Consider the following 26,817-nt stretch of genomic DNA (forward strand, 5'->3'; position numbering starts at 1 on the left):
GGTGAGGAGGAGGAGGCAGAAAGTGGTGATTTTCCTCCTTGGGCCAGCATACACGGGTGAGTCGTATTTTTACACGTCCAGCATCAGCTTGCAACCATGAGTCATTCCTTCCTGGAGGGAGGTGCTTGATGGCAGGGTAAAGGAAGGCATAAACAGTGCCACATGACAACTGGGTCTCGATGACTTTATCAAGGGCAGCCTTAGTCCTGGCAGTGGTGACTTCACAGCAAGTGTCAGGGGCTCTCTGAAATGAGTGGGGGAGTGGCCAGGCGGGGAGGAGGTTTGCCTCGGAGGCCAGGGCTGTTATGATAAGGCTCTTCTTTAGGATGGTGGCAACCAGGCACCTAGGGGGCCTTGTTTCCTGGTAGGCCCCCTGCATGGCTGCTCTGGGGGCTCTGAGAGGAACCATGGGCTGTGGTTAGCAGAGAATGAGGCGGGATGGGGCACTCAAAGGAGACCTGGCTTTGCATTTAGTCTGACTGCCAATTCCTGGCTGTGTGACCTTGGCCAGTGTCCTAACTTCTCTGAACCTCAGTTTTCTCATCTGTAAAATAGGTTCGAGACCACTTCTACTAGCTTTGTGTGTCTAGCAAGGAGAGGTGCTACATTAACCACTGCTGTTTCTCCTTTCCCCTGTTGTCCTCACCTTGAGGATGCGACTCCTTGACCTCACTGGGCCACCAAGGACATTAAGAGCTGGGTACCTTCCTGAACTTTAACAGTTAGAGACTAGGGATGGGTCCATTTCTCTGTTCCTTCTTTTTTTTAAAAAAAATATTGATTTTTACAGAGAGGCGGGGAGAGGGATAGAGAGTTAGAAACATCAATGAGAGAGAAACATCGATCAGCTGCCTCCTGCACACTCTGTGCCCGCAACCAAGGTACATGCCCTTGACTGGACTCGAACCTGGGACCCCTCAGTCCGCAGGCCCACGCTCTATCCACTGAGCCAAACCGGCTAGGGCTCTCTGTTCCTTCTTGATGCGGTTCGAAGCCAGCCCAAGGGGAGTGGGGGAGACAGAGACAGGAGCAGGCCCCACCCTGGGCGAAGGTGTCCCCCTCGGGGCCTCGCAGGCAGGTCTCACCTGATGTGGTTGATGATGAGGTTTGTTGGGGGAATGAAGAAGTCGTCCACTCCTGCAAAGGGTGTGCGGATGAGGTGCTGGCCCTGGCCGGTGCTGGCTTCCGTGATCACCTATGACAGAGAGCAGGAGTCCTTGTGAGGGCCCGGCCTAGTGGGGGCTGGAAACCTGGGGACCTCTGCATGCTCCCCAGCAGACAGGCTGCTAGAGAGAGATGATGGACAAGCCACAGTCTTGGGAAGGGGCGGGAGCAGAGTGGAATGGCACAGGCAGGACAGGAAGTGGTAGGACAGGGGTGAGTTGTTCCCTCCCACTCTGCCTGGCGTGACCTGCTGCACGCTGTCGGCTGTGGTGACTGCAGCTCGGGGACTGAGCTGGACTTGTGTTGGGGCTTTGGAGGGAGGTCCCAGAACCGAAACATCACTCTGCTCAGATACAACTTCCCCACCAGCAGGGAAGCCCACCTTCTCAACACCTAGGCCGCCCTGGGAAAAAGGAGAGCGCTTTAAGTGATGAGAATGTGAAACTGTGGAACTGATGACTGGTTATTTTCCGTTGATGCCAGGTGTCTGGGCTGGGTTGCTGGGAATCTGTCGCATACTGCTCACCGAGGCGTGCTCCGAGGGCTGTGACTCCGTGGCGTATTACAGAAAGCGGGGATCTGGCAGAGGTGCCCTTCAGGGGTGCTGGTTGTGCCACCAGAGGCCTTGTGATCGAAACGACGGGGAGAGGTTCAGGTTCACAAAGGGACTTGCTGTGAGAAGTAAGGAGTCAGGCCTTGTGTTTGGTACAAATTGGTGAAGACTGAGTATGGCTGCCTGTTTCCCTGGAGGTTACACCTCTCCCCGTGGGGGTGACCTGAGCCACTCCCCGGCGTGCGTCCCTGCTGTCTGCACAGGGACGGGCACGTTGGCAGTGCGGACAGTCAAGTGATGTCCGAGGCTAGAGAGGAGGAGAGTGGTCTGCAGGTCCTGCCAGAGCGCTCCCTGTGGGCAGGCCGGGCATCGACCTGCCTATTAGCTACTGAGGCCTCGGGCCTGGGCAGGCCAGAGACACCGAGCCAGGCAGCCTGTGTCCTCTGCCTTTTCACGTGCTCATCAGCCTCCAAGTCCAGGGCCATTGCCCTGAAAGGAGGCTGACCTGCCGCCAGGCGAGGAGCTTGGCCAGCTTGTGGGCAATGTTGGCTTGAGGGCCCCACAAGAACAAGCCCAGAGATTCTGAGCAGCACAGGAGGCAGAGGCCAGACCCGGACAGGGAGGTGAGGTACTCCCGACCTGCACCTGGTGGCCGCGTGCGCGGAAGGAAGGACCCAGATCTTGGCAGCCCCAGGCCGACGAGCCGGGCGGGGCTTGGTGACTCCCATGGCTTTCAACCCTGGATGCTGTTTGCTTTTTCGAATGAAATTGTCTTCTAGCTCTTACTTTTATGGTGAAACAAACATCACCTGGTGTCTCCTCAGGCAGGTTTGAGGGTTGAATCTTTTCTGAACCATGCTTCCCAGGGGGCGGCAGGCAGAATGCCGGATTAGAACGATGAGACGGTCACTTTCAACCTTGGGGCAGCTCTAAAGCTCTACGGTTGCATTAGGTCATTTTCCTGTGATTAAAAAAAGGCCAAACGACACTTCATGGCAAGTCTGTGAGGAAAAGCTCTGGGCATGAAGGAAGTCTCAGCATTAGGAAACGGGATCTTGGAGAGTCGAGGGGAAAATGCCAGAAAAATCCACGAAGCTATGCAATCCTTGCTTGATACTAGGCCTGTCGTTTTAGCTTATATTAGAGATGGAAGATTACAGGCTGTCAGCGGCCCGTGTCATTCACGCTGCACCACTCTGACACCCTATGTTCAGAGGTTACTTCATCAAAACACAGTGCAGCGGGCCATTGAACTGCTGTGGGCATGCCCGCGCCACTGCTCCAACCAGCCTTGAGTTCCTTGGCTTGTGTACCAGCACGTGGCTGGGTGCATCAGGGACTCCAGCATAATTGTTGAACCCCTCAAATTTGCCGGCTCTGAGAGCTTGGGACAGGAGGTGTGTGTATGTAGCTGGACAGCAGAGGTCATTTGCTGGTCAGCGTGGGGTAAGGAAGACTGAGCATCTCCCTCAGAGGGTGGACAAGCCAGCTGAAAAGTGACATTTGGGGAAGGGGAGGGGACAAGGTGTCCTGTGGAACAGGCTGAGAGGTAGGTAAAAGCTGGGCCTGGGAGTGAGCGGGTAAGAGAGTGCCGGGCAGGAGTCAGGAAGATGCCAAAGGTTCCAGCACTGGCTGCTGGGGGAGGGCCTCCTTTAGAGAAGCATCTTCCTGTAGTCACAGCGAAGTTTGTGTAGCCAATTCCTTAGTGTTGGATATTTAGAAACATTGGGATATTATTATTTTTAAATTTATCTTTATTGGTGAAAGCATTACAGATGTCTGCTTTGTCGTCCCCCCTCCTCCACCCCCATAATCCCCTCCTCCTCGAACCCACCCCTCCTAAGCCTTTGCCACACTATTGGCTGTGTCCGTGGGCTATGCATCTATGCATATAAGTTCCCCCGTTAATCGCACCCCCTCAAATCCTCTCCACCCCCGCCTTTGAAATTCATCAGTCTATAATACAATGTAGTAACACATAGCTGAATCTTTGTCCGTATCCATGATCACGGCCTTCGAGAAGTTCTGAGAAGTCAAGTTGCTGGATCAAAAAGCACTGTTTTGAAGCTTTTGGTTCACATTTCCAAATTGCTCATCACAAAGGCTGTGTCAGTTGATCTTCCTGGAAGTGCTCATTTCCCTAACCCCGGCCGACAGCAATAAAGGTAGGCTTATTCAATCTATTTCATTTTCTTGTCATAGTGCACATTTCCTAGACTTGCCAATTATGGTGATGGAGGACATCATGGTTTAATTATTGAAATTAATTAAAATGCTTTTAGTGCTTTGTCATTTAGGCAAAAGTTGCTCTTGGTTTCTGGGAAATAGTCTTCATTATATTTAAGGAGTTTCCTTCTAGTCTTATTTTTAGGTATTTTATTAAGACTGCTGCATTTAATTAAATGCCTTTCAGCATTATTGGAAATATCATAGTTTTTTTTTCTGTTTTAATTTGTGTTATATAAAATGTTGACTGATTTCCTGGGAGCGAACCATCATTGCATCTGGGAACTTAATTTGTTCCCTGCTTCAGCAATTACATGCATTGCTGGACTATACATCTAATACCATGATTAGAATTTTGCTTTTGTATTTGTGAGATTAAAAATAGAATAAAAATATAAACTAATCAGTTTTTATAATTATACTGGTTATTTAAAACAAATAAAGGAGCTGTATATTTCGCCCCATGATCTGAGAAGTTAAAATACTAAAATTGTATTTAGAAGATTTGAGAAAACTCAGATATACATTTTTCTATGATAGACCTTTAATCTTTTAGAAACCTCTCCGGCAGATAATTGTTCAAGTTTTCCTTTTCTTAGGTCAGTTTGTTTTCCCCCCTACATTTTGTAAATGAATAATCATTCATTTCTTCTAGGTTTTAAAATTTGCTGCTCCAGAATTGCAATGTAGTATTATTTTACAATTATTTTCATTCTCCTGTATCTATAATCATAGCCCTCTTTCGTTCTTCATTTTGCCTTTTTCCTTTATCAGATGTGAGAATTTTTTTCCTGTTTTTATTTGTGATGTATGTCTGTTTCTCTATTTGTTCTTTAATTATTTTTTTCTATTAATTTCTATTCTTACCAGTTATTTTGTTCTTTTCCTAATATCGTAACACAAATACTTGCTTTGCAGGCTTTTAAGACACAAATATTCCTTGTGGACACTTTCTCTGTCTCCCATAGGTTTTGATGTGAAACGGGCTCATTTTCAGACAGTTTGTAACTTCCCTTTTAATTTCCTCTTTGATCCAATAATGATCTAGGAGTGTTTCCTTATTAGGTCACATTTTATTTAGGTCACATATTAATTCTAATTATCAGATAATGTAGTCTATAACATCTATAAAATTTGTAAATGTTTTCTTCATGATTACTGATACTTATTTATATGTGAACATGTGAAAAAACTATTTGCCAGATGAAAGGTTTCCTATATATTAATTAAACCAAGTTCCTTATTCATATTATTCAATTTTCCCATGTCATCTATTTGTCTCCTTGGTATTATAAGTGTATTTTAAATAAAATTCTCCTTGTATTTTCAAATGCTCTTATGTATTTAGTTGTCATGTCTCTCCTTATGCTGGTGAGTGAGTACCTTTAACCTTAAGTCCCACCTTGTCTGGTACTAATATTACCACTTGTGCATATCTCTTTTTTTTTTTTTTAAATATATTTTATTGATTTTCCACAGAGAGGAAGGGAGAGAGATAGAGAGTTAGAAACATCGATGAGAGAGAAACATCGATCAGCTGCCTCCTGCACATCTCCTACTGGGGATGTGCCCGCAACCCAGGTACATGCCCTTGACCGGAATCGAACCTGGGACCTTTCAGTCCGCAGGCCGACGCTCTATCCACTGAGCCAAACCGGTTTCGGCATTGTGCATATCTCTTAGCTCCCCTATCATCACTATTTCTAGGCCTTTAAATTTAATCTCATTATCATTTTGTTTTGTGTGTTTCTTGTAAACACATTAGAGTTAGTTTTCTTTCTTTCTTTCTTTCCTTCTTTTTCTAAAGCCCAACCTGATCACCTCTGCTTTGAACAGAATTCAGTTCTCAGCTATTAATTTCAAACATTCTCTATATCCTCTCTCCTCCCAATAAGATGACACTTTTGAGTATTATTATTCCCTTCTCTTCCCTCCACTCTGTATTGTCATTTTTACTAAAATAATTTATCTTTAGAAATCCTGGTATCAGGATTTCTCTTTCAGTGTGTCTCTGCTAATTCTAACACCCTTACTTAGCACCGATTATACATTTCCAGATAGATTCTCCTCATCCATCTTACATTTAGTTTTAATCCTCACCCAATGATATGTTTTGATTGATTTTGAGAGAGAGAAAAACATTGATTTGTTGCCTCGACCGGGGATCAAACCCGCAACCTAGGCATGTGCCCTGACCGAACCTGCAACCTTTTGGTGTGTGGAATAATGCTCCAACCAGCTGAGCCACCCAGCTATGGGTACATCTTCCTTTTAGTTTTACACAGTCCTCTCCAGGTTCCTTACTTACGACGGTCTCCTCTTTTCCTTCTCCATCTTGATGTCTCTGATCTGGTTCCTCGGGTGGTGCACACGAGTGATACGCTCTCCGGATTCTGCATATTCTTGTATCTTTCCTTTGTCCGGGGGTAAATGATATCTTGGTGGGGCACAGGATTCTTGGACATCAGCCCTTATATCTAACTAATGTGACTCCACGGTCTTCCAGCTCCTATTGCAGGTGAGAAGTTCAAGGCCCATCAGATTGTTGTTTCTTCTACAGGTAACTTGTTCCTTCTGCCTTGTAAGATTTCCCCTCTACTCTTTTACTAACAAGGGCAGAGATGTGTCATTTCTCATAAGTCTAGCCAGGAAGTTGTAGATCCTCTTGGAAATTTTATTACAAATGTATTTATGTTGGACTCCATCCCAACAGTTTCCTTTTCTCTTTCTGAACCTCCATGTTCGGAGATGTTGAGTCTCAGTCTCTTCATATATTTGGGTCTCGGTAGAAACCATGCATTTCCCAATTTATCTACTGCAGTCGACGATTAGAAAGGCATTTTGTTCATTTTTAGTTCCAGAGGAATCTTTGGTAGTGGTCCCTCCCATAGAGTTTCCTCAGGTGCTTTCTTAGAGCTGCCAGAGGGCCCAATAATAAGCCCATTTCTCTGGGCTTAGCCTCCGTTCTGAGTGACCTTTATCCTGGGCCCTAGGAGTTCTAATGGTTGTTATTATTTGTTGTCAGCTCACGGGGCTCAGGGCTGGTGGATGAGTTCAATCACCGACACAGTCTCAGTTCACATGTGGTGAAGTTGTGCCCGCCCCCTGGTGCAGCAAAGGCAGGCAGGAGGCCAGTCCCCGGAGGAAGCCTCTCTAGAGCCGGTGTTCCTGGCCTCTCACTAGTCTTGGGAACAGGGTGAACCTGGCTCCATCTGCAGCCCTTCTCAGCTGGGGTTCCGAGAAAGAATTAAACCCTAAGGCCTGAGGCATCCATTGTATGTAACGAATTACCTTTTCTGTGCATCTAGAATGGTTCTATGCACCATTTTGGGGAGACTTGAGAAAACAGGCATTCAAATTACTTTATGTAGATCTTAATCCTCTCGTGCATCCCTGATGAGAAAGGCTGAGCCACACACACTCAACACAGGGGTGGCATGGCTCTTCCCTGGCTGGCAGAGGGAGGAATCCCACAGATCCCTGGGGCCCAAGCTCTTCCCGGGAGGAGGTACAGCAGCTGGAGGTGGGGACTGCAGAGCCTGCTGCGGGAAGGAGTTGGACCATGGGCAGATTACCTAACTTTTCTGTGCCCTCCCACCCTGGAGGCACTCCATAAACACACTTCCATTTATGGACATAACTGCTGCTGCTTCCTCTCCTTCCCCTTCCTTATTGGCCAGCAGCTAGTGCTTGCTTTGACACTAAATCTCTAGCCCGCCCAGCCCAAGGTGAAGAGAGCCTGTCTCCTTTCTTCCTCCCTGGACTCCAGTCTTCATGCTGTTGGACCCCAGGAGATCCTGGCTCAGGAGGAACAGGTGTTGTGGGGCCTGGGAGCCACATTCTGATTGTCATACCATGAGATCCTACCCATTATGGGTATTACTGTCTTTAACTGCAGGCCTTGCTAAAGACACCCTGTCAATTGCCTGTGAGGAGTGTTGGCCTGAGGCTGTTTCCTACTCTCTCCTTAAGCCCTTATGGACATATTTTGGATAAATGAGATTAGTCACTAGGGAAGTGGGAGACAAACGGGGAGAGAGGCTTTTCCTGTGGGGCAGGGGTTAGACTCCATGTGTTCAACATACCTGGAGGCTTGGTTGGGACTTGTGCACATCCCCCCAGCTCAGGACCCACACTTGGTCATGTGACTTGTCATAGGACAGCTTAGCCGGCAGAGGGTCCACACCTATGGACTTAAACAACAACAAGAAAAGAAGACATGTTGGTCATGGTTGTCGTAGGGGCTGACACAATGGTCGTTTCTGGGTGTTGTGCACGTGGCCATTGCTCCTGGGTGAGTGGCAGGCAGCCCAGTGCAGAAGCCTGCCTTCTGGGTTTGTTGTCTTCAGCGGCATAAAATTGGTGGTCAACAATTTCTCCCTTTTAAAAACTTGTTGTGTGTTTTACTTAAAGCAGAGATCCGGAGCATCTCAACAAAAGCCTGAACACAGAAGCTTTAAGTTATCCACTTAAGAACCAGCCGAGGACCCGTCCATCACATCTCCTGGAAGCCTGTTGGGCCTCTTAGACCCTCAGCATCCTTCCCCAGGCTGCTCCAAGGCCCGGATACTGGTGAGTGGGCCCCTTCTCCTGGGTCATCGGAGGTCACCCTTTCTCACCTTATCTTTCCACAGCCTCTGTCTTGCACATCCGTCAGCGGGAGCTGCTGGGACTCAAACCATAGCACCAGGCTGGTTATTTTTACTGCTGTGACCGATACTCTGCTCTCCCCCGAGGACAGTGCTTCCCCTGTGGCCCTGGCAAATGGAGACTTTTCTCTCTTCTGCTTGTAATGTAGTTTTATAAGTTCTAAACCCTGTTCTATGATGATTCATTCTCAGTTCCTTCTTGGTTCAATGATCTTTCCTTCTTCCACATTTCAGCCACCATAACTTATATTTCAACTAACCAGATTCTAGCTTTTCAGATTTTAGGAGAGAAAACCCCATTGGTCAGAACTTCTGAAGAACTGTCTGTGGAGTCCCTGAATCCACTTTTCCTTTCCCCATTCCCACCAAGTGTCTGTCTTCATCACTTCACTGACAGTTTCTAGTCCTTCATGTCAGATTCAGAGGGTCATCATTTTTTAAAAAATTCTTACCCGCAGAGATGTTTATTGATTTTAGAGAGAAAGAGAGAAATTGATGTGAGAAACATCAATTGTTTGCCACCTAGGTATGTGCCCCGACCAGGAATCAAACCCGCAACTTTTTGGTGTACACAGGACGACACTCCAACCTACTGAGCCACCCGGCCAGGGCTCAGAGGGTCATTTTTTTGTGATCCTCCTCTTACTTGACATTTCAGCAAGATTTCACATGGTTAATTATTTCCTTTTGGAAACATTTTCTTCACTCAGCCTCCCACCTCCCTAGCTTTTATCTTCCTCATTCTGACTTCTGAACGTTGGCATGTCCCAGGCCTTCAGCTTCGACCTTCTCTTGTCTACATCCTGGCCCTGGATGAGCTCACCCAATCCATGGCTGCAACTAACCCACTGCACTCTGAGGACCTTAGAGTTCACTCCTCTGTCGATGAGCTCAACTTAACATTTACAAAACTGAACTCTTGATTTTTTAATCTGCTGAAATATATTGTTTTTTTCTCCATTCAGCACCATCTTTGAAGTCTCATTTTACTTTCTTGCTCTTATTAAAACCTCCTGTTCTCTGAAGCCCCAAGGCTGTTACTGCTTTTCTACACTTCACAGACCTCAGGTGCTTTGTTCATGTCTATAGATACTCCTGTTACTCCCAGCTTCCTGGCTACTCTGTTCACTTACCAAAAGCTTTGAGATCTGCCACTGTCTTCCTCTACCCAGAGCTTCTTAACACACCAGCAATGATACCACCATGACACTCTCTAGATTCTTGTACACTCTCTCTCTCTTAAAAATACCTCCTGACTACTCATACCTCTTCCAGATATTGTCTGCCCTCTTCACAGCAAAACCTCCCTAAGGTTTGGACTGTAGCCATTATCTCTTCTTTCTGCTTAACCTTTCTCATCATATTTCATATTCTCATGTGAGCTGTTGAGGAGCAAGAGTCTAAGATTTTTGGCTTATCTCTTCAAATTCAGAACGGACTTGCCCACAGTCTCAAGATGCCGAGGAACAAAGGGAAAAGGTCCTGAAGAACACATTAGGCCTAGGAGTGAAGCTTTACAAAAACTTCAACTCAGCTTTGATTCAACTTAGTACTTGGTAAGATTAAAAATATTCATTCTCTATTATTTCTGCCTAAAAAGGAAATGGTAAACTTTCTTTGGTGGATGAGAGCCATCTAAAGTTTCTAAAATATTTTATATGGAATGTTGTTGTGCATGCAAGAAAATGACTAGGCTATATGACTGAAAACAACATTAAAAAACAAAAACAAAACAAAACAGACCTCCAGGTGATCCATAAAAAGGTAATTTGGAATTAAGTAGACATTCTAAAGTAAAAAATGTAATGCCTGAAATTAAGAGCTCCATAAATAGGTTTAAAAAATATCCATATTAGACACAGAAGATAGAATTAGTGAACTGAAAGGTTGATAGAACATAGCCAAATTGAAGCACAAAGAGCCAAAAAAGGATGGAAAATGAGAGTGAAAAAGATAAGTGAGAGACACTGGAAAGGTCTAATTTAAAAAAAAATGTTCCAAAAGAAGAGGCAAGAGAGAATGAGCATACTATTTGAAGAAATATAGCAATTCATACATTCAAGAACCTCTAAAAACCCTAAATCAAAATAAATACAAAGAACACATTAGCTGGCACATCTTAGTAAAACTGCTAAAGACCAAAGAGAAAAATCTGAAAATTAGTTTGATATACTAGTATTACCTATTAACAAAAAGAATGGGAAAATAATGGAGAAGCATCTTAAAATGCTGAAAACACATAATTGCTAATAATGTAGAATTCTATATCCAGTGAAAATATACTTTAACATTATTTGTCCTTTATGTATTTTTATACAGCCTAAACAGCCTAAAACTCCAAGACTCTGTTGTCAGCAGTCCTACACCAAAAGAACCATTAAAGAACATTTTCAGGTAGAATGAAAATGATCCCAGACCTAACTATATATCTCAGAGGAATAAAGAGCAATGGAAAAGGTAAATATGTGGGTGAATATAAATGACTATCAACTGTACAAAATAATTATAGGCATTTCTTCAGGGGTTAAATTATATGTAGAGTTAAAATTCATTCCTACAATAATGCAAAAGTTTGGAGGGAGGGTTAAATTAAAAGAGCTAGTTGTTCTAAGGTTCTATCATTAATGGGGAAGTGAAGTAATTTATATGAAACTGTATTGAGGTAAGGATGTATGTTGTAATCTCAATGGTGGTAATAACAATAATATAAAATAATGAATTGTCAAAAAGCTAACAGAGGGAAAATGGAATAATAAAAGTGTTTAATTCAAAAAGTAAAAAGGAGAGAAAAGCAACAAACAGGTCAAATTAAAAAACAGTATGGTACTTAATACTATATAAATTAATTACATTAAACATAAATGGATCAAATACTCCAAATAAAAGACCAAGATTATTAAACTAGATAAAAGCCTAAAGACTTTATAAAAGACCACCTTAAATATATGGACATAGAAAGGTTGAAAGTAAAAGGATAGGAAATTACACCATGACAGCACTAATCACAATAAATCTGATTTAGCTATACTCATATTAGACTAAAATAGACTTTAAGGCAAGAAGCATCATCATAAATAAAGAGGAATATTTTATAAGAATAAAGGAGTCTTCCCCCCAGGAGGTATTATAATTTTAAAGTAGAAATGGATAGAACTACAACCATGGTGGGAAATTTCAATATACCTCTCAGTAACTGTTAGGCTAAGTGGACCAAAAAATAAAAATAAAAAAAAATCTCCAGGTATTTCAAATTATTCAGAATATGTTCTCTGGCCAGGGAAATCAATAGCCTCCTATTGTATTTGTCAGGAGAAACCACTAACTTGGTTATATCCAACTTTACCCGTACAACAAGTCTGTACTAGGGCAGCTAAACATTGCTGGGGAAAAAGATACAGCCCTGCTCATTGACCTCACTTTAAATTTACATCCACAATCCTTATGTGGGCCTTCAGGATTACCCAGAAGTGCTATCCCATTTCCTGGGTAAATTCAACCTCGCATGCAACTTTCACCTCTCTCCTCCAACCTCGGTGATAATTTTTCTTATTCCCTGAGAAAATTAAAGCAACCAGAAGAGAAGTTCATCCAACTACCAGCGACGGTATCAGGTATTGGCACCCGCACCTGTGTACTTTCTTTCCTCCTCTTACAATGAAAGGGTGTGCTTTTACCTGAGGCTAGCATCTCCACTTGCATGCCCTGGATTTCACTGATCCCTGCTTAATTCCATGAGGCAGAAGAATTCCGGGGAACAACTCTCCCCATTAGCATTTAAATGCTATAATGTCACCTATGCTAAAAATAAAGTTCCTTCCATATCCTCTTCCTGCTACTGCCTTATTTGTCTACCTGTAACTCACCTTTACAGCAAACCTCCTCAAAATGGTTGCCTATATTCACCATTTCCACTTCCTTACCATTCTAACTTGGATCTGCTCCCTCAGGCTGCATTCCACCATCCTCTCTGTTCCTGCCTGCCAAGGTGACCCACATGGCACCAAATTCAATGGCCCGTTTTCATAACGTGCAAATGCTCTCTGCAATATTTGATACCACTGGCCACTAACTCTCCCTTAAAACATTTTTCTGGGCTTCTGGGATACCCCATCTCTAATTTTCTTTGTTCCTTTCAGCTACTCCTTTGGGTCTTCTTGTTGGCTTTTTCTCTCCTTTGTGATCTTTAAGTGTTGGAGTGCTCCAACCTGTACCTCCTCTCTGTCTATACTACCCTGAGTGATTTCTCATCCAGTTCTCTGAATTTAATATGGTTCATATGGTGATGATGCCCTCATTGACATCTCCAGCGTAGATTTCTCCTTTGACTCCAGGCCTGTTTATCTAACTGCTTACTTGATATATACATCACCTGAAATGGAACAGAGCCAAAACTGATTTCCTAATTTTCTCCCCTAGCCTTGCTCAAAGTGTCTCTCATAGTATATCAGTAACATATTGCTGCAGTAACATATTATCACAAACTTAGTGGCTTAAAGCAACACAAATCTCTTCTCTTACAGTTTCTGGAGGCCAGAAGTCTGAAATTAATTTCATTGGGGTGAACCAACATGGCTCTGTAAGGCAGTGCTCCCCCTAGAGCAGTGGTTCTCAACCTTCCTAATGCCGCGACCCTTTAATGCAGTTCCTCAAGTTGTGGTGACCCCCAACCATAAAATTATTTTTGTTGCTACTTCATAACTGTAATTTTGCTACTGTTATGAATCGTAATGTAAATATCTGATATGCAGGATGTATTTTCAGGGGTTGCGACCCACAGGTTGAGAACCGCTACTAGAGGTTCTAGAGGAGAATGCATTTCCTTTCCCAGCCTCTAGAACTACATTCTTTGGCTCATGGCCCGTTCTCCAATCTTCAAAGTCAGCCATATGCCATGCTGCCCCCTCCCTTCTCTGCAGAACTTCTTTAAATTTATCCCTGCCTCTCTCTTATAAGGATACTTTTGTTTGCATTTAGGGATCACCCAGATAAACTAGGATAACTCCCCATTTTAAAATCCTTAATTCATTAACATCTGCTAAATTCCTTTTGCCATATGGGGTGACATTCACACATTCTGGGGATTAGGATGGGGGCATCCTGGGGGCCATCGTTCAGCCCACCACACATAGTAAGTGGCAACTCCATTCTACAGTTGCTGAAGTTCAAGCAAGCAAACAAAGGCTTCTGCTCTCTCAAACCTCACATTCCACCCAGCAGAAAATCTTTGGGGCTCCCTGTTTAAACTACATCCCGAATCTGATCACTTCTCACCACCTCCACCGTTCTCCTCTCCTGCCTGGTTCCAGGCAGTGACCACACCCCTGCTCTCTCCTCCAGTCCTTTCTTAATACAGAAGCCAGATCGAGTCACTCCCCTGACTAAAGCCCTTCAGTGGCTTTCCATCTCACTGTTTCTACCTCATTAGCCTTTGTTCACCTGAGACTTCCCGGCACCCACTCTCCCCCTTATCGCTGGCCTTCCCTCTGTTCCCAGGATCGGAATCCCACCTGGCATTTGGATCTCAGATTCTGTTCCTCTCCAGAGCCAATTTAAAATTATCTTCCAGTTCCTCTAGCACATTTCGCCTTGAGTAACAGCACTTACTATTTAAAACTCCCTAACATTCTGATTTAGGGTCTGTTTCCCCAACTACCATATAAGATCTAGAACTTCCTTGCTCATTTTTGGCTGTTTCCCAAGCACCTAGCACAGTGCATGGCACCTGGTAGGCAGTAAAGACTTGAACCATTGCACATGAACCCCCTTTGCTTTTCCCCTCCGGCCTGACCTGCCCTCACAGTAGCCGGAGAGGGTGCAGAAAGCAAAGACGACTTTGGCAGGCTGTGCCCCACTCCCTTAGACAGGTGTACCTGCAGGACTTTCTGGGCTTGAACGTCGACCACGAGGACTCTGTTCAGTGCCGGTTGGGCCACGTAGATGTACCGGTGCCTGACGTTCACTGCCGACGCCCACTGGCATGGCTGGGTGGCGTCCCCTTCCCCTTGAGGACAGATTTCTTCCTGTGAAGGAGATAGGCTACCATGTATACTTCTTAATCCCCCCTCCCGCCCCAAACCCCGACCTCTCGGGATTCCCTCTCCCCTGACTCTCCTCGGTCCCTTTCTTGCCACACTCAGAATCCTTTGGATTCACAGAACATGGCACACAACCCCCCACCTCACCAATTTCCCCTCCTCCCACTTCTTCTGAGGCTGTACCTCCCTCTGCAGCCTCTTAATCAGCAGCTTCCGGGGCAGAGTCTTCCACTCTTTTGTGCTACTTTCTCTTTGTCCTCATCGCCATTATTTTAAAAACGTCTCTTAATGGCCAGACGTGTGAAAGAGTTCCCTTCACTTTTCTGCTTCCTCACCTCTCATATGCTCCTTAACCCTCTGCTTTTGAACTCACCAGGAAGCTGGGAGTGTTCTCACCAAGGTCAGTGTTGACTCCTCAGTTGTAAATTAATCCCTGGCCATCATTTTATTTGAACTTGGGGCACCATCTGACTACTCCTTGGTTCTTCTCCCTCCATCCCACCCCGTGGCTGGGCCTTTTCTGTTGCTGGATCCTGCAGAGTTCACCCTGAATAACTTTTCTTCTCGAAAGTTAATCTCACCCGAACCTATGGCCTTAGCTACAGTCTATATGACTACAACTCCCAAATTTACATCTTTGGCTCAGGCCTCTTCCCTGAGCTCCAGACTTATACAGCCAACTATTTAGCTTGACTTGATTGTTTAATGAACATCTCAGACATGTAAGTCCAAAATCAACTCTCAATTTTACCATCAGCCCTGCTCATTCCATTAAAAAAACAACAACGACATCTCCATTGCTTTACTTCCTTGGACCAATAACTTTGAGGCCGCCCTAGCTGGTTTAGCTCAGTGGTTAGAGTGTCGGCCCAAGGACTGAAGGGTCAGGGGTTCGATTCCGGTCAAGGGCACCTCGGTTGCAGCCTGTGCCCTTACCAATTAAACTTGCTGCTTCCCGCTGAACAAAGTGGATGGATATCTAATCCAGCAGAGAGGCCGAGAGAGGATGCACCAACTTCCTACTCACCCAGCACTTTAGAAAGAGGGTCGGTCCACTGTAACCCTCCCACGGGGTGTTTGGCACCCTCCTCCTGCTAGCAAGACCCTGGCTTCCCCTCAGGTCCCCTGTGGTTTTACCGGTGACTAGCTCTAAGTCCATGCAGTTCTCCCCTTCCCTACTGCCACAGGCTTAACCAGGACACCACCTTCCCACCTGGACAATTACAATGACCTCTTCACCCCTCTGTGCTTCTAGGCCAGCCCTTTTGACCACTGCCCTCCCTGAGGTCTTGCATGTGTTCCTGATCATGGCCACCCTTCGTCTGAAGTCCTTCAGGGGTTCCCAGAGCTTTAGGATACCATTAGAACTCCTTCCCAATTTCAGGCCCTTCCCACACCCACCCTTCCCTCTAGGCACACAGAGTACTTTCCGTTCCCTGAACATGACAAATTTTATCCTCTACTCTCCATGTTCATGACATTTGTTCCAGAAACCCGCCACCAACTCTGACTCGTTCTTCGAAACTGAGCCCAGGGACCACGTGTCCCAGGGGCCTTCTCTCCTCAATTTCTAGCGCACCCGGCACATCCTCTAACAGCACCTACTGGGCAGCTGTGAACTTGGGGAGGCCAGGAACCCATTCATAGGCCTGGGCCTCCCCTCGAGCTCAGTGCGTGGACGTGGCTGCCTGGTGAACGAACGGGCATATACATGCTCAGCCTCGTGTTCCTTGAGCCTTGGGACACATTGGAACCACACCACGTACAGTAGATGGAATTTAAGAATCAAATGGCACCCGAGGTGAAAGACTGACTGGGCGTGGGAACCTACGTAGCTCATGAAGATCTTCTCAGAGGGTTTGAGGTGCCTCTGGATCTCACAGTCCACGGGGTGCAGGATGATAATGCCGTCATCGGAGAAGACATAGAACATGTTTCCCACACTGAGGCCTGGGAGGAGCAAACACAGCCATGGTTATGTCCCTCTAGCAGCTACCGTCCCCCCCTCCCCCCGTGGGGTCACATGCCACATCGGGCACACACAAAACTGCAGCTCAGGTGCATGGGGTGCAGGCACGCAGCGCAAGTCCTGGTCAAGGTGGGGTGAGGTGAGATGAGCAGGTGGTGTGGGGAGCACGGGAGAAGGTGCCCCGAGGGCTGTCCATCAGAACAGCACACAGAGGGCCCTGCAGTCCCCGGGTGTCCTCCCAGACATGCACACCAGTCAACCAGAGTGGCCACCAACACGCTTTCAAATCAACGACAGCCGTGGTTTTGACATACATTTGACCGTTCCTGTCCTGAAAGGCAAAGCCGCCCTTGGTCGTTCGTTGTCCACTAAATTCAGGATGGATGAGACGATTCCCCCAAAGCAAAGGCTCTTACTTTGAACACATTTAGGTGCAGCGCCACTTCCTGGAATGTGGGGCCCTAAGAATGCTGTGGCAGGTGCTCCTCGGTCCAAACTGAGTCCCAGCCTGTCTGTGCCGGCAAACCCCTCCTTCAAGACTGCGGGCTCCACCTCTGCCCCAGCGGAGTCTCCGTGGCAGCTCGCACCAGGTGATAGAGCCCACAGCTGGTTGTGCCTGCCTGCCCGCCCTCACCTGGCCCAGGGCTCGGCCGTCTGGGAAGAAAAGGCCTTGGGGACCCCCAACTAGTGTAGCCTCCTTATTTCAAAGACAAAGAAACTGAGGTCCAAGGAGGCCACCTGCCTTTGTGCCAGAGTTGGGGTTAGACCCTGAGCCCCTGCTCAGAGTGTCCCCTCACTCTGCCTCTCCATAAAAGGCCAACCTGGCACAGAGATGGGTAATGTTGGAATTCTTCCTCCCACTTTCTCCCCACTCTTTCATATATTTTGAAGGTAGAACAGTAAAGAGATTTCTATAAGTTCTGAAAAAATGAAATATATTAAATAAATATGTGGAGAACTCTTTCCTCGCATGCAGAGAGCACCAGTGCCTTGATGTGCAGCGCACAGAGGGCTCTGCAGGGAGCCAGGTTAGGGTGCTGTGCATGGGTGGACCCCGCCCGAACCTCTGTAACTGCATGTCACACGCCCAGGGCCTCCTGCATTCTCTGGGTCTCTTTGCAGTAACCTCACCTTAGAAAAACACCACCTCTTAAAAACTTGTCTGGCGAAGTTTTCAGTGAGTTAGAAAACAACAAGTCAGGCAAATAGGAATCACCATCCCATTAGCTGCCAATGACTCTGCAGGCAGTTTTCGGGGCATCAGGCCCATGGTGATGGCACCAGTGCCTGCGGCTCCCAGTGAGGACGGAGGTCCCTGAGTCCATGAAGCAGCCTCGACTACCTCTGGTTCTGTGCTGAGAAGGGCTCTAGGCAAGAGGGCTCCTGCCATGGCGAACAGCCTGACCCCGCCTCTCAAAGCCGGCATTGACCACGAGTATCTGCAGAGCTGCCGAGGGGAGCCTGGGTGCTGGGCAGCCTGCCCCTGAGAGTCAGACAACCCATGAGTCTCAGCCGGCTCTCGGCCCCCAGCAGGACCTTTGCTTCTGTCTCCTCTCCCCTGGCAAACTTCTCACTCACATCTAGGGGGTCGAAGGGGCCACAGCCTTTGCTCAACAGCAGGCCCCAGGAACAGCCTCCTGGGGCTTCTCAGAAAATCGATGGTCGGAAGGACCAAGGTAAGATTGAAGGCTTAACAGAATCTCCATGGGGTCTGCAGCTGTAGCTACATTTCAGGCTGAGCGCAGGGCCTTGCTCACAGTTGGCAATGGAACATGAGACTAAACAAATACTCAACAAACAATCGGCTTTACAGGAGACCCAGCCTCATGATCGACCTCCTCCTCCCGCCGAAGGTTCTGTCTGGGCTTAGCTTCTACTAAACCAGTGATGGCGAACCTTTTGAGCTCGGCGTGTCAGCATTTTGAAAAACCCTAACTTAACTCTGGTGCCGTGCCACATGTAGAAATTTTTTGATATTTGCAACCATAGTAAAACAAAGATTTATATTTTTGATATTTATTTTATATATTTAAATGCCATTTAACAAAGAAAAATCAACCAAAAAAAATGAGTTCACGTGTCACCTCTGACACGCGTGTCATAGGTTCGCCATCACCGTGCTAAGGGGGCAGCAAGGAGCTTTCCTTGCTTTGTGTGCTCTCATCACCTCACTTCTCCTGGGCAGACTTGAGCGCGCCCTGTGGTCGGCCAGCTTGCCTCTCTGTTCTGGCCTCTGCATTTTCCTGTCTCCAGGCCTTGAGTCTTAGCGGTGAAGGGCAGCTGCCCAGGCATGATGGGAAGTGCTCGCTGCGGGGTTGTCTGATATTAGTGCAGCACCTGCCAGCCCTTGGGCAGCGTAGGTCTTAAGTGGGCCTCCCTAGCTGTACTTCACACCCCCAGGGCCCCCTGCATTCTCTGGGTGCCTTTGTAGTAACCTCCTTAGAAAAACACCACCTCTTAAAGACGCAGAGCAAAAGCTCTCTGTGTGCCTCATGGCTAGGAGCTAGGGTCAGGCAGCATCAAGAGCCTGCTATTTTTTTGAACCATATGAAACTGTCCATATTAGGCCAGTTTTGATGTACAAAAACGCAATTTTGTATGGCCCAATCTAATGTTTAAAGATTGTTTGCTAATACAAATTTTAAAAGCCTATTCATTTAAAAACATACATGTAAATAAATATAAATTTACAGAAATCACCGTAGCTTTCTCCTTCAGCATTTCCTCAGAGTATATGCTAAACCCCAACACCAATACCAGCTGCTGGAGAAAAGTTTAAGGCCTGGATCTGATCAGGAGCCCCTGCTGAGAGGGCCCCTCCGGTGGAGGTTTCAATGAGCTTGAAATGGAAACTTTCCGTTTCTAAATTCTAATGCATTGGTGACCATTAAAGACCCTAGGGGGTGTGAAATCTGCTTCTCAGGCTGCGCCACCTGAGTTTGACTTGGACCTCCCCCCTCCGGTCTGATCTGGCACGTGAACCCCGCTTGTGGGACTGTTTGGCGCTCATGGAAAGATGGCCTATTTTGGAACTACAAACACACGTGACCACAGACACAACACAGAACGAGTGAGCTGGTACCTTCCTCGCGCCAGAGGATGTTTGCAACTGCAGCAGCGGAGAGTTGGGAGAGCGGGAGCCGGCGGAGGGGAGGAAAAGAGAAGAAAGCAGAGTGAGAACCTTCCTCACAGTGTCAGTTCGAGAACATCTGCCATCGAGCGCACAGAACGGCACCACGGACTCCCGCGGCCGCCCTGGGGACTGTGCACATGGACAAATGCCTCCGGGTCTCAGGACCCTTTCAATTCTGAATGAATCCTTGACATCAGGTCCCAGGATCCCAGAAGCTAATGGGGTTTTCTACTTCCCAGGATGACAAAGAGGCAGCAACCTCTCTCTCAGATGCGCAGGATTACTTCCAGGAGAGCTCCGACTTTCAGCTAGGATCCTCCTTATCTGAAACACGTCTGAGGAACTCCCTTGCTGGGAAAGACTCATATGAAACTGTGACTGAGGGAATGAGACCATGGCCAGCACCCACGTCCTTGAAATCACAGCAGCGGACCCACTTGGGGAGCGGTGGCCACAAGGGAGAGCACCCTTAGCACCCAGGTGGGCGACATCCCTGGATAAAGGCTGGTGTGCACAGCCAGTCCCTGGGCCATGTGGGACAGCGGCCCCTGGTGGGTGGATAGAAGGGGGCGTTTTGTTAATGAGGGCAGGGGTTCCAGGGCAGGTAGGAAGCAGAACTGGGGCCAGGATATGTGAGCTTCCTTGTGGTCCTGGGCTCTGTCTGCTGTCCAGAGAGTTCCTCTATGTTTCTAGAGTCAGGGAAGGTGTGCTCCCCTCTGGGCAGCCTCTGTCCCCAGTTTGAGCCCAGATGGATATGGGTGTTACCTGTCTTCAGGGGCTCATGGTTGACAGCTCTGGCCCTGGTCAGTTACTTCCCTCCCTGACACCTTGCACATCCCACCAGCTCAGTGAAAAAAGCTCAAAGGCAAGAGTGGACTCACGGGTCTTTCTAGCCGAGTCCTCAATGAAGAGGGAGGAGATGTCTTCGTCCACGCCCACTTCATTTTTGGCAATGCAGGTGTACGCCCCCGTGTCTTCATACCGGACGCTTCCGATGTGGAGTTCGCTCCCGTTGGCTGCGGAAAGGACAGTGCTCAGCGTGGCCCGCTCAGCCGAGACCCCCCTCCCACCCTCCCCATTCTCTGTGTAGGCGTTAAAAACACAGAGCCCCTCAGCAGGGCTGAGGGTAGCCAACATCCCGGACAGTCACCCACCAAGGGCCAGAACACCTGAGTGAACTGAGGGTGACCCGGGACCTGACTGGCAGCCTCTCATCACTGCCCTCAGAAAGCCCACGAGACTGTGGGAGCCCAGGGAGTAGAACAGTCTGGGGAGACATCTGTTCACTCCAACATGTCTGACTTAGAATCAACTCACGCCTCTCATTTCCATCCCGGGGAGGGTGTCAGCTTGAACTTGGTGGGAATAGCACAGAGACAACGAGGGCGGTTCTTACCCAAAAGGGAGAGCTGTTTAGACATCTGGGCTGAGACATCCATGCCATTTTTCAGCCAAGTGATTCTGGGCATAGGAATGCCCTCTGCGTGGCATCTCAGACTGGCCGCCACCCCCGGCTCCTGTGCCTGGGTCTCCGGGTAGACGCGGATGACTGGTGGCACTGCGGGTGAGAACCAGTGCCGGTAAGAGAAGGCCCTCACCTGGCCCCGGGCCTGGGGTCCAGCCACGAAACCCTGCTCCAGGGAGGTGAGCTGAGAGGCAACTCCGCACTTCTCTTTGTAAGCAGTTTGCAACCATCCTATTCAGCAACTCAAGCCCTAAGAGAAAGCTATAAAACGGGTTGCAGGCAACAAACACGTCAGGCTTCCTACCCTGTAATTCATGGCTTTCATCATTATTCTAAATATGATCAGGAAGACAACCAAATATTTAATGTGGTTCAGCTGCTACATGTGAAGAGCAATAGCCACTGACATTTATTTCTGAATGAATAAAATTCAGATATATTATTTCTGTTATCAGCAAGCCATTGGACAGAGGCTTATGTCTTGCAGGAAGTGCTTCACAAAGCACTTATGAGCACTGACTGGCAGGGCTACTCATTATATCACGGCTCCGGGCAATCCATTGATTTTCCAGTGGGTCATTTTTATTGCTCCCCTTCTCAATCCCTGGAACACGGGTGAAAGGCGAGTGTGCCCTCCTTAACGCTGACTCGGCCGTGGGCCCTGCAGTCCAGCTCGGGGCTGGGGCTATGGCCTGGCCCACTCACCAGATGAGCATGGGTGGGCAAGGCGTCACCCTCCATAGGCCGCAGGCTTCTCTTACCTGGGCTGTCTGTGGGGAGGTACCTGGAAGAAGTGGAGACTGTCTGGAGGACCTTCCATCCTACCCCCAGCTTTGGGCCCAGGAGATAAAATAATTACCATTTTTCAGGGGAATTGAGGGCTCTTCCCTACTCACACATTTTACTCTACTTACTTCCAAAACGGGTTCGTGAGAGCGTGTGTAAAGGCACCTGGCTATTAAACTGAGTGAAACAAAAGCATCACACTTCTTTTGGAATGACGGGGGATGGATTCTTCCTGAAGTGGGCAGCTACTTGTCTGGAAGCTCCTATTGTCCAATGAGAGACAGCATCCCAGTGCAAGATGAAGGCAGAGGAGGTGGAAGGTACAGTCCCCTCCTCCCAGGACCAAACTGGAATTACAACTAAAATATAGAGCAATCATCCTGAATGACCAGCTGAAGGCTAGCTGAAGAGAAGTCTTATGACTGGGGAGAAAGGGGGGCATCTGTGAAAAAGAAAAAGTCTTGTAACCAAGAATTTACAGAAGACGCTGCATGGAGACTATAGAAGGGCAGAAACATGGGACGCGCTGGCCCTGCTCCCAAGGGCAGGGGCTGGGACTCTGGGGGGGGGTATCTCAGCTGCAAAGGTTCCCCCTGGGGAGCGTGGGGTCTCAACTCCACGCGGGGCCCCCAGCACAGAGCAGCAGAGCTAGGGAGAGAAGCCCACATAACATCCGGCTGTGAAGGTCCGCGGGAAGGCTGTCTGCCAGGGAGACAGGGGTCTGCTAGAAACCCAGGCGCCCTCTTCCAGGGTCAGTGCGCAAGATCGCACTCGTGGCCACTCACCCTGGGCTGCGGGGGAGGGAGGGCGGCGAGGAGCAGACTGGAGTTGTCTGAGTGTCAGGTCTGATCAAATAATTGAATTGATACCCTCTCCCCTGGGAACTGCCCTTTAGGCCACTTCACAACGGACATCCCACTTGCTAAGACCATTAGCTCTCCCCTCTGGACGTTCCCAGAATCCGGACCTGCACAGAGAATTCACCGCCCAGAAAAAGCCCGTCTAGAGCCCTTTAAAAACCTGTGACTCCCCGTCTTTGGGGGCTGGTGCCATTGTGGGGCTCAGCCCATCTGGTATCCAGATGACCTAATAAATGTATAATCCCTTACCATTTGGCCTCGTGCGTTCCTCCTTTGGCGACCCTAACATTGAGAAGAGACTGGGTTGTGTGGCTCTGGGGAGAGAGCTGAAGGGAATGCCAACAGGTCCCCATGCCGGGCCCCTCTCCCACACTGCCCACAGATGCTGGCTTTCCTGGCTCAGGCACTCCCTCCATACGGCATCAGTAAGGCCTTCACTTGCCACCCTGTCGAAAAGCCCCACTGTTTAGCTGTCTCTCCTTATCCCTGTTTTTAAAAATTTCCTCCTTAGTACCTTTCGCCCTTTGACACATACATGAGGGCAGAGAGTTTGGTCTGTTCACAGCTATGCTTCTAGTACTCAGCCTGGTGAGTGGCATGTAAAAGAAACCCTGTAAATCTTCGCTGAGTGAACGGAGTGATGACGACACTGAGATCTGAGGGATAAGGGGAATTGGCAGCAAAGTGGGGGGAGGGGGAGCATTCTCAGGGAGGGAACAGTGTGCGGTGGGGAGCCAGGAGGCCAGGTGTGTTGGGGAAGCGAGAAGCGTTCATGGGGCTGGAGCACGGGGGGAGGCAGGCAGGACCGGCTCACTGTGCAGGAGTGTGTGTGTGTGTGTGTGTCTGTATGTGTGGAGTATGGCTGCTGTTGCCCCTCTGTGCCCCGGTGGCTAGGCCTCCCCTCTTTTTCCTGAAGGACTGGTGTAGACTGGAAACTGAAGCACAGCCAGGGCAGCAGTGGGAAGCGGCCCCGCAGACAGCCCTAGGCTCCCTGGCAACCTAGGAGATCCACTGAGGAGCTCACCTTGCCTTGACCTGACTACCTGCTAAGGGGAAAACTAGCACAAGGATGTTAAAGAAAATGACCCCATCACTTGGGTGGGAGCTCACCACCGCCTCCAGGACCAAACTGTCCCCTTCACATGTGATGAGGCACCACAGAGCCTGCGGTCGGTGCAACAGGCCCCGGGGTCTGAGCCAGCACCTGTTCACCGCGGGCAGAAGCTGGGCCTCCTACCAGAGCCAGAGCTCTGGGTCCAGCCTCCTGCCAGGACAGGCAGAGCCCCAGGAGAGCCCCGGGCAGGGAGGCCTCAAAGACCTGGTGTCCTTGAGCCCCACTTGGACCGGGCCCTGGCCTGCTATAGAGAAAGCATCCTGCCTGCCCCGAGGGGGATGGTGGGGAGGGAGAGAATCAGCTTCCTGCCAACAACAAGGCAAGGACCCACTGTTTTTGTTGTTTTTTTTGGGGGGGGGGTCCTGACCTCCCCTCTTCTTTGGTGTAATTTGTGCACTAAAAATCATTTGAGATTAATATGCTCTGTGTAAATGCCTTCATTTAAAAAGGTTTGCCAAGCCTTCCAGTGAAAATGTTGAAAACATGACACAAAGGCCCACGTTCTTTGGGAAGCATCGGTCACTCCCGAGGTGGAAGGAGCACGAACGTGTCCTGAGTAAGAGGCACATTCACGAAAGCACCACGTGGGGAGAAGTCAACAGATGCGGGAGGTGATTATTGTGTTTTTGGGGGATGAATCGCTACTTGTCTGAACGGTGGGGAGGTCGAGGGTGTTTTTAATTTAATGGATTAATCATTTATGTCTGGAGTTCTTGCTCCTTCTGATGAAAGCAATGCAGGAGGTTTGCATGAAGTTATAAATCATGTCAGTGTTTAGGCCTCATCCCTGGGAGGCCTGGTCTGTGGGGAAGTAATACTAATAATTTAAGAGAGGCAGTAGTTTCCTGGAAGGGATTCCTTTGCCACCCAGGTCAAGGCCGAGTCATGAGGGAGAGCTTCAGAAGATGGTGGCCCAGCCTGTATATGGGGGTCCTGCTCTTACCAGCAGGGAGTGAGGCAGCTCCAGGGAGAAGTCTATATTTTATTCCTCATTTGGCAAATTTCTGTGGGTCTTAATTTTCCCATCTGTATAATGGGTTGGAGGCTCTCTGAGGAGTCACTACCTCAGACCTGTGTCCACCAACTACAGTAAAATAGGGCTCGAGACAACCCCAAATCTCCCCCATATCTTCTCTACCATGGGCTTTGAACTATATCTGTATCAGGCTTTTCCATATATCATATCTCATCAGGCCTATGAGGCAGGATGTGTTATTATTCTTCCCGTTTACAGGTAAGTTTACTAGCCTAAGACTGTATGTCAAGGAAGTACCAGCACTAGGTCTGTCTGGCTCAGAGTTCATGTCTTGGCCCTTTGACAGAGGTGCTGGCAGCTTGGGTCTGCCCTGGGCCTAGGATGGAGCAGCCCCCAGCCCAGCTCCTGTTCCCAGGAGTGGCATCTCTGTCTCATGGGCCCAGAGGCCACACACAAACTCCCCAGCACAGCTGCTGTTCTGTTGGAATCTTCTGAGCTTCGCCCCCATCTCCTCCTTTCATGCTCCTCCCCTTCCTGTCTACCCTCTGAGGCGATCCCAGCTGGAGGACCAGACACAGAACATTGCTCTCTCTCTGTGCGGCCGAGCACTGCCTCAGAGTAAGCCACAGGCCACCTGCCACCTGAAGGGGACCCAAAAAGACCTCAGCAGCCCTGCTGGGCAATTGCACCGAATTCTTCCCAAGCTGCTCAGGGCCATCTTTCAAGCTTTGGGTGGTGGGAAGGAACCAATCCCACAGGTGAATGTTGCCGCCTTCCCACCCCCTCCTCAGGGGACTCTGTAGAAACACAGTGCTCTGCGTGTCTGAGCACCAGCAGTGCCTTCTCAGCCTCCTCAGGTCCTCCTGCCCGAACGTTACCTGCTGGCACCAGGCCACAGCCTGCAAAGCTCCCCATGCCCCCCGCCTCTGAGAGCCTCCTGGGAACCCGAGCAGCATCGGGAGTCTGCACAGTGACCTGCTCAGCCCCACCCGGAGCTGGTGACACCCAGCCATGCAGTTCTCCAGCTCCTGTCCTGCTGGGGGCAGGGGCTGGGCCTTACAGTCACTGCCAGGGGTCCTTGCTCAGATTCTCGCTAGGCCAGCTGTTTCCGATCAGGTCTAAGCTCAACACTGGGACAGAGATGAATGAGTGAATGAGGCAGGGTTCCTGTCCCGTTCCCCACAGTGTGCAGCCCCTGTAGCCGTACAGGAACGTCATTTCTTTAATACGGCTTTTTCCTTAATTCAAGCCAGCTCTGTCCAGTCTCATCGCAGCACGACTCACTTGCCTCCTTTGACCAGGTCCCTCCACCTTTGCACACACTGCACCACCACTACCTCATCATTAAGCTTCAGGACAATTAGGTTCTGGTCAGTGTCAAACTGCCTTACAGAGCAAAGCCTATGGTCACAGAGAACAGTTTATGAACGTGACCCCAAAGGCAAGGGAAGTAAAGGCACAAATAAATGAATGGGACTGTATCAAACTAAAAAGCTTCTGCTCAGCAAAAGAAACGGACAACAAAACAAAGAGGCAGCCAACCAGATGGGAGATATTTGCAAACAGACAAAGGCTTAATTTCCAAAATATATAAAGAACTCATAAAACTCGCACCAAACAAGCAACCCAATCAAAAAGTAGGAAGAGGACCTGAACAGACACCTCTCCCAAGAAGAAAATATGAACAGCCAATAGATATCTAAAAAATGTTCAACCTCACTGGCAAATAGGGAAATGCAAATCAAAATTACCATGGATACCACCTTGCCCCTGTGAGAGTGGCCATTCTCAACAAGACAAGCAATAACAAGTGTTGGAGAGGCTGTGGGAAAAAGGGAACCCCCATTCACTGCTGGTGGGAATGTAGTCCGGTACAACCACTCTGGA

At 48.4% G+C, this 26,817-nt stretch overlaps 1 protein-coding gene across 1 annotated transcript in view; it reads right to left on the bottom strand.

Annotated features, from left to right (window-relative positions):
- The window catches only part of FSTL4 (follistatin-like 4), a 328,791-nt gene that overhangs the window by 3,073 nt on the left and 298,901 nt on the right, over positions 1-26,817 (bottom strand). The window contains exons 9-15 of the mRNA XM_005865624.2: positions 21,126-21,287; positions 20,611-20,745; positions 19,679-19,705; positions 16,459-16,577; positions 14,463-14,612; positions 8,029-8,136; positions 1,086-1,195 (exon numbers count right to left, since the gene is read on the bottom strand). Coding sequence (XP_005865686.1) covers positions 1,086-1,195; positions 8,029-8,136; positions 14,463-14,612; positions 16,459-16,577; positions 19,679-19,705; positions 20,611-20,745; positions 21,126-21,287 — 811 coding nt within the window. The remainder of the gene's footprint in view (positions 1-1,085; positions 1,196-8,028; positions 8,137-14,462; positions 14,613-16,458; positions 16,578-19,678; positions 19,706-20,610; positions 20,746-21,125; positions 21,288-26,817) is intronic.

The sequence above is a fragment of the Myotis brandtii genome, unplaced genomic scaffold (assembly GCF_000412655.1).
Source record: "Myotis brandtii unplaced genomic scaffold, ASM41265v1 scaffold208, whole genome shotgun sequence".
Classification (NCBI taxonomy): Eukaryota; Metazoa; Chordata; class Mammalia; order Chiroptera; family Vespertilionidae; genus Myotis; species Myotis brandtii.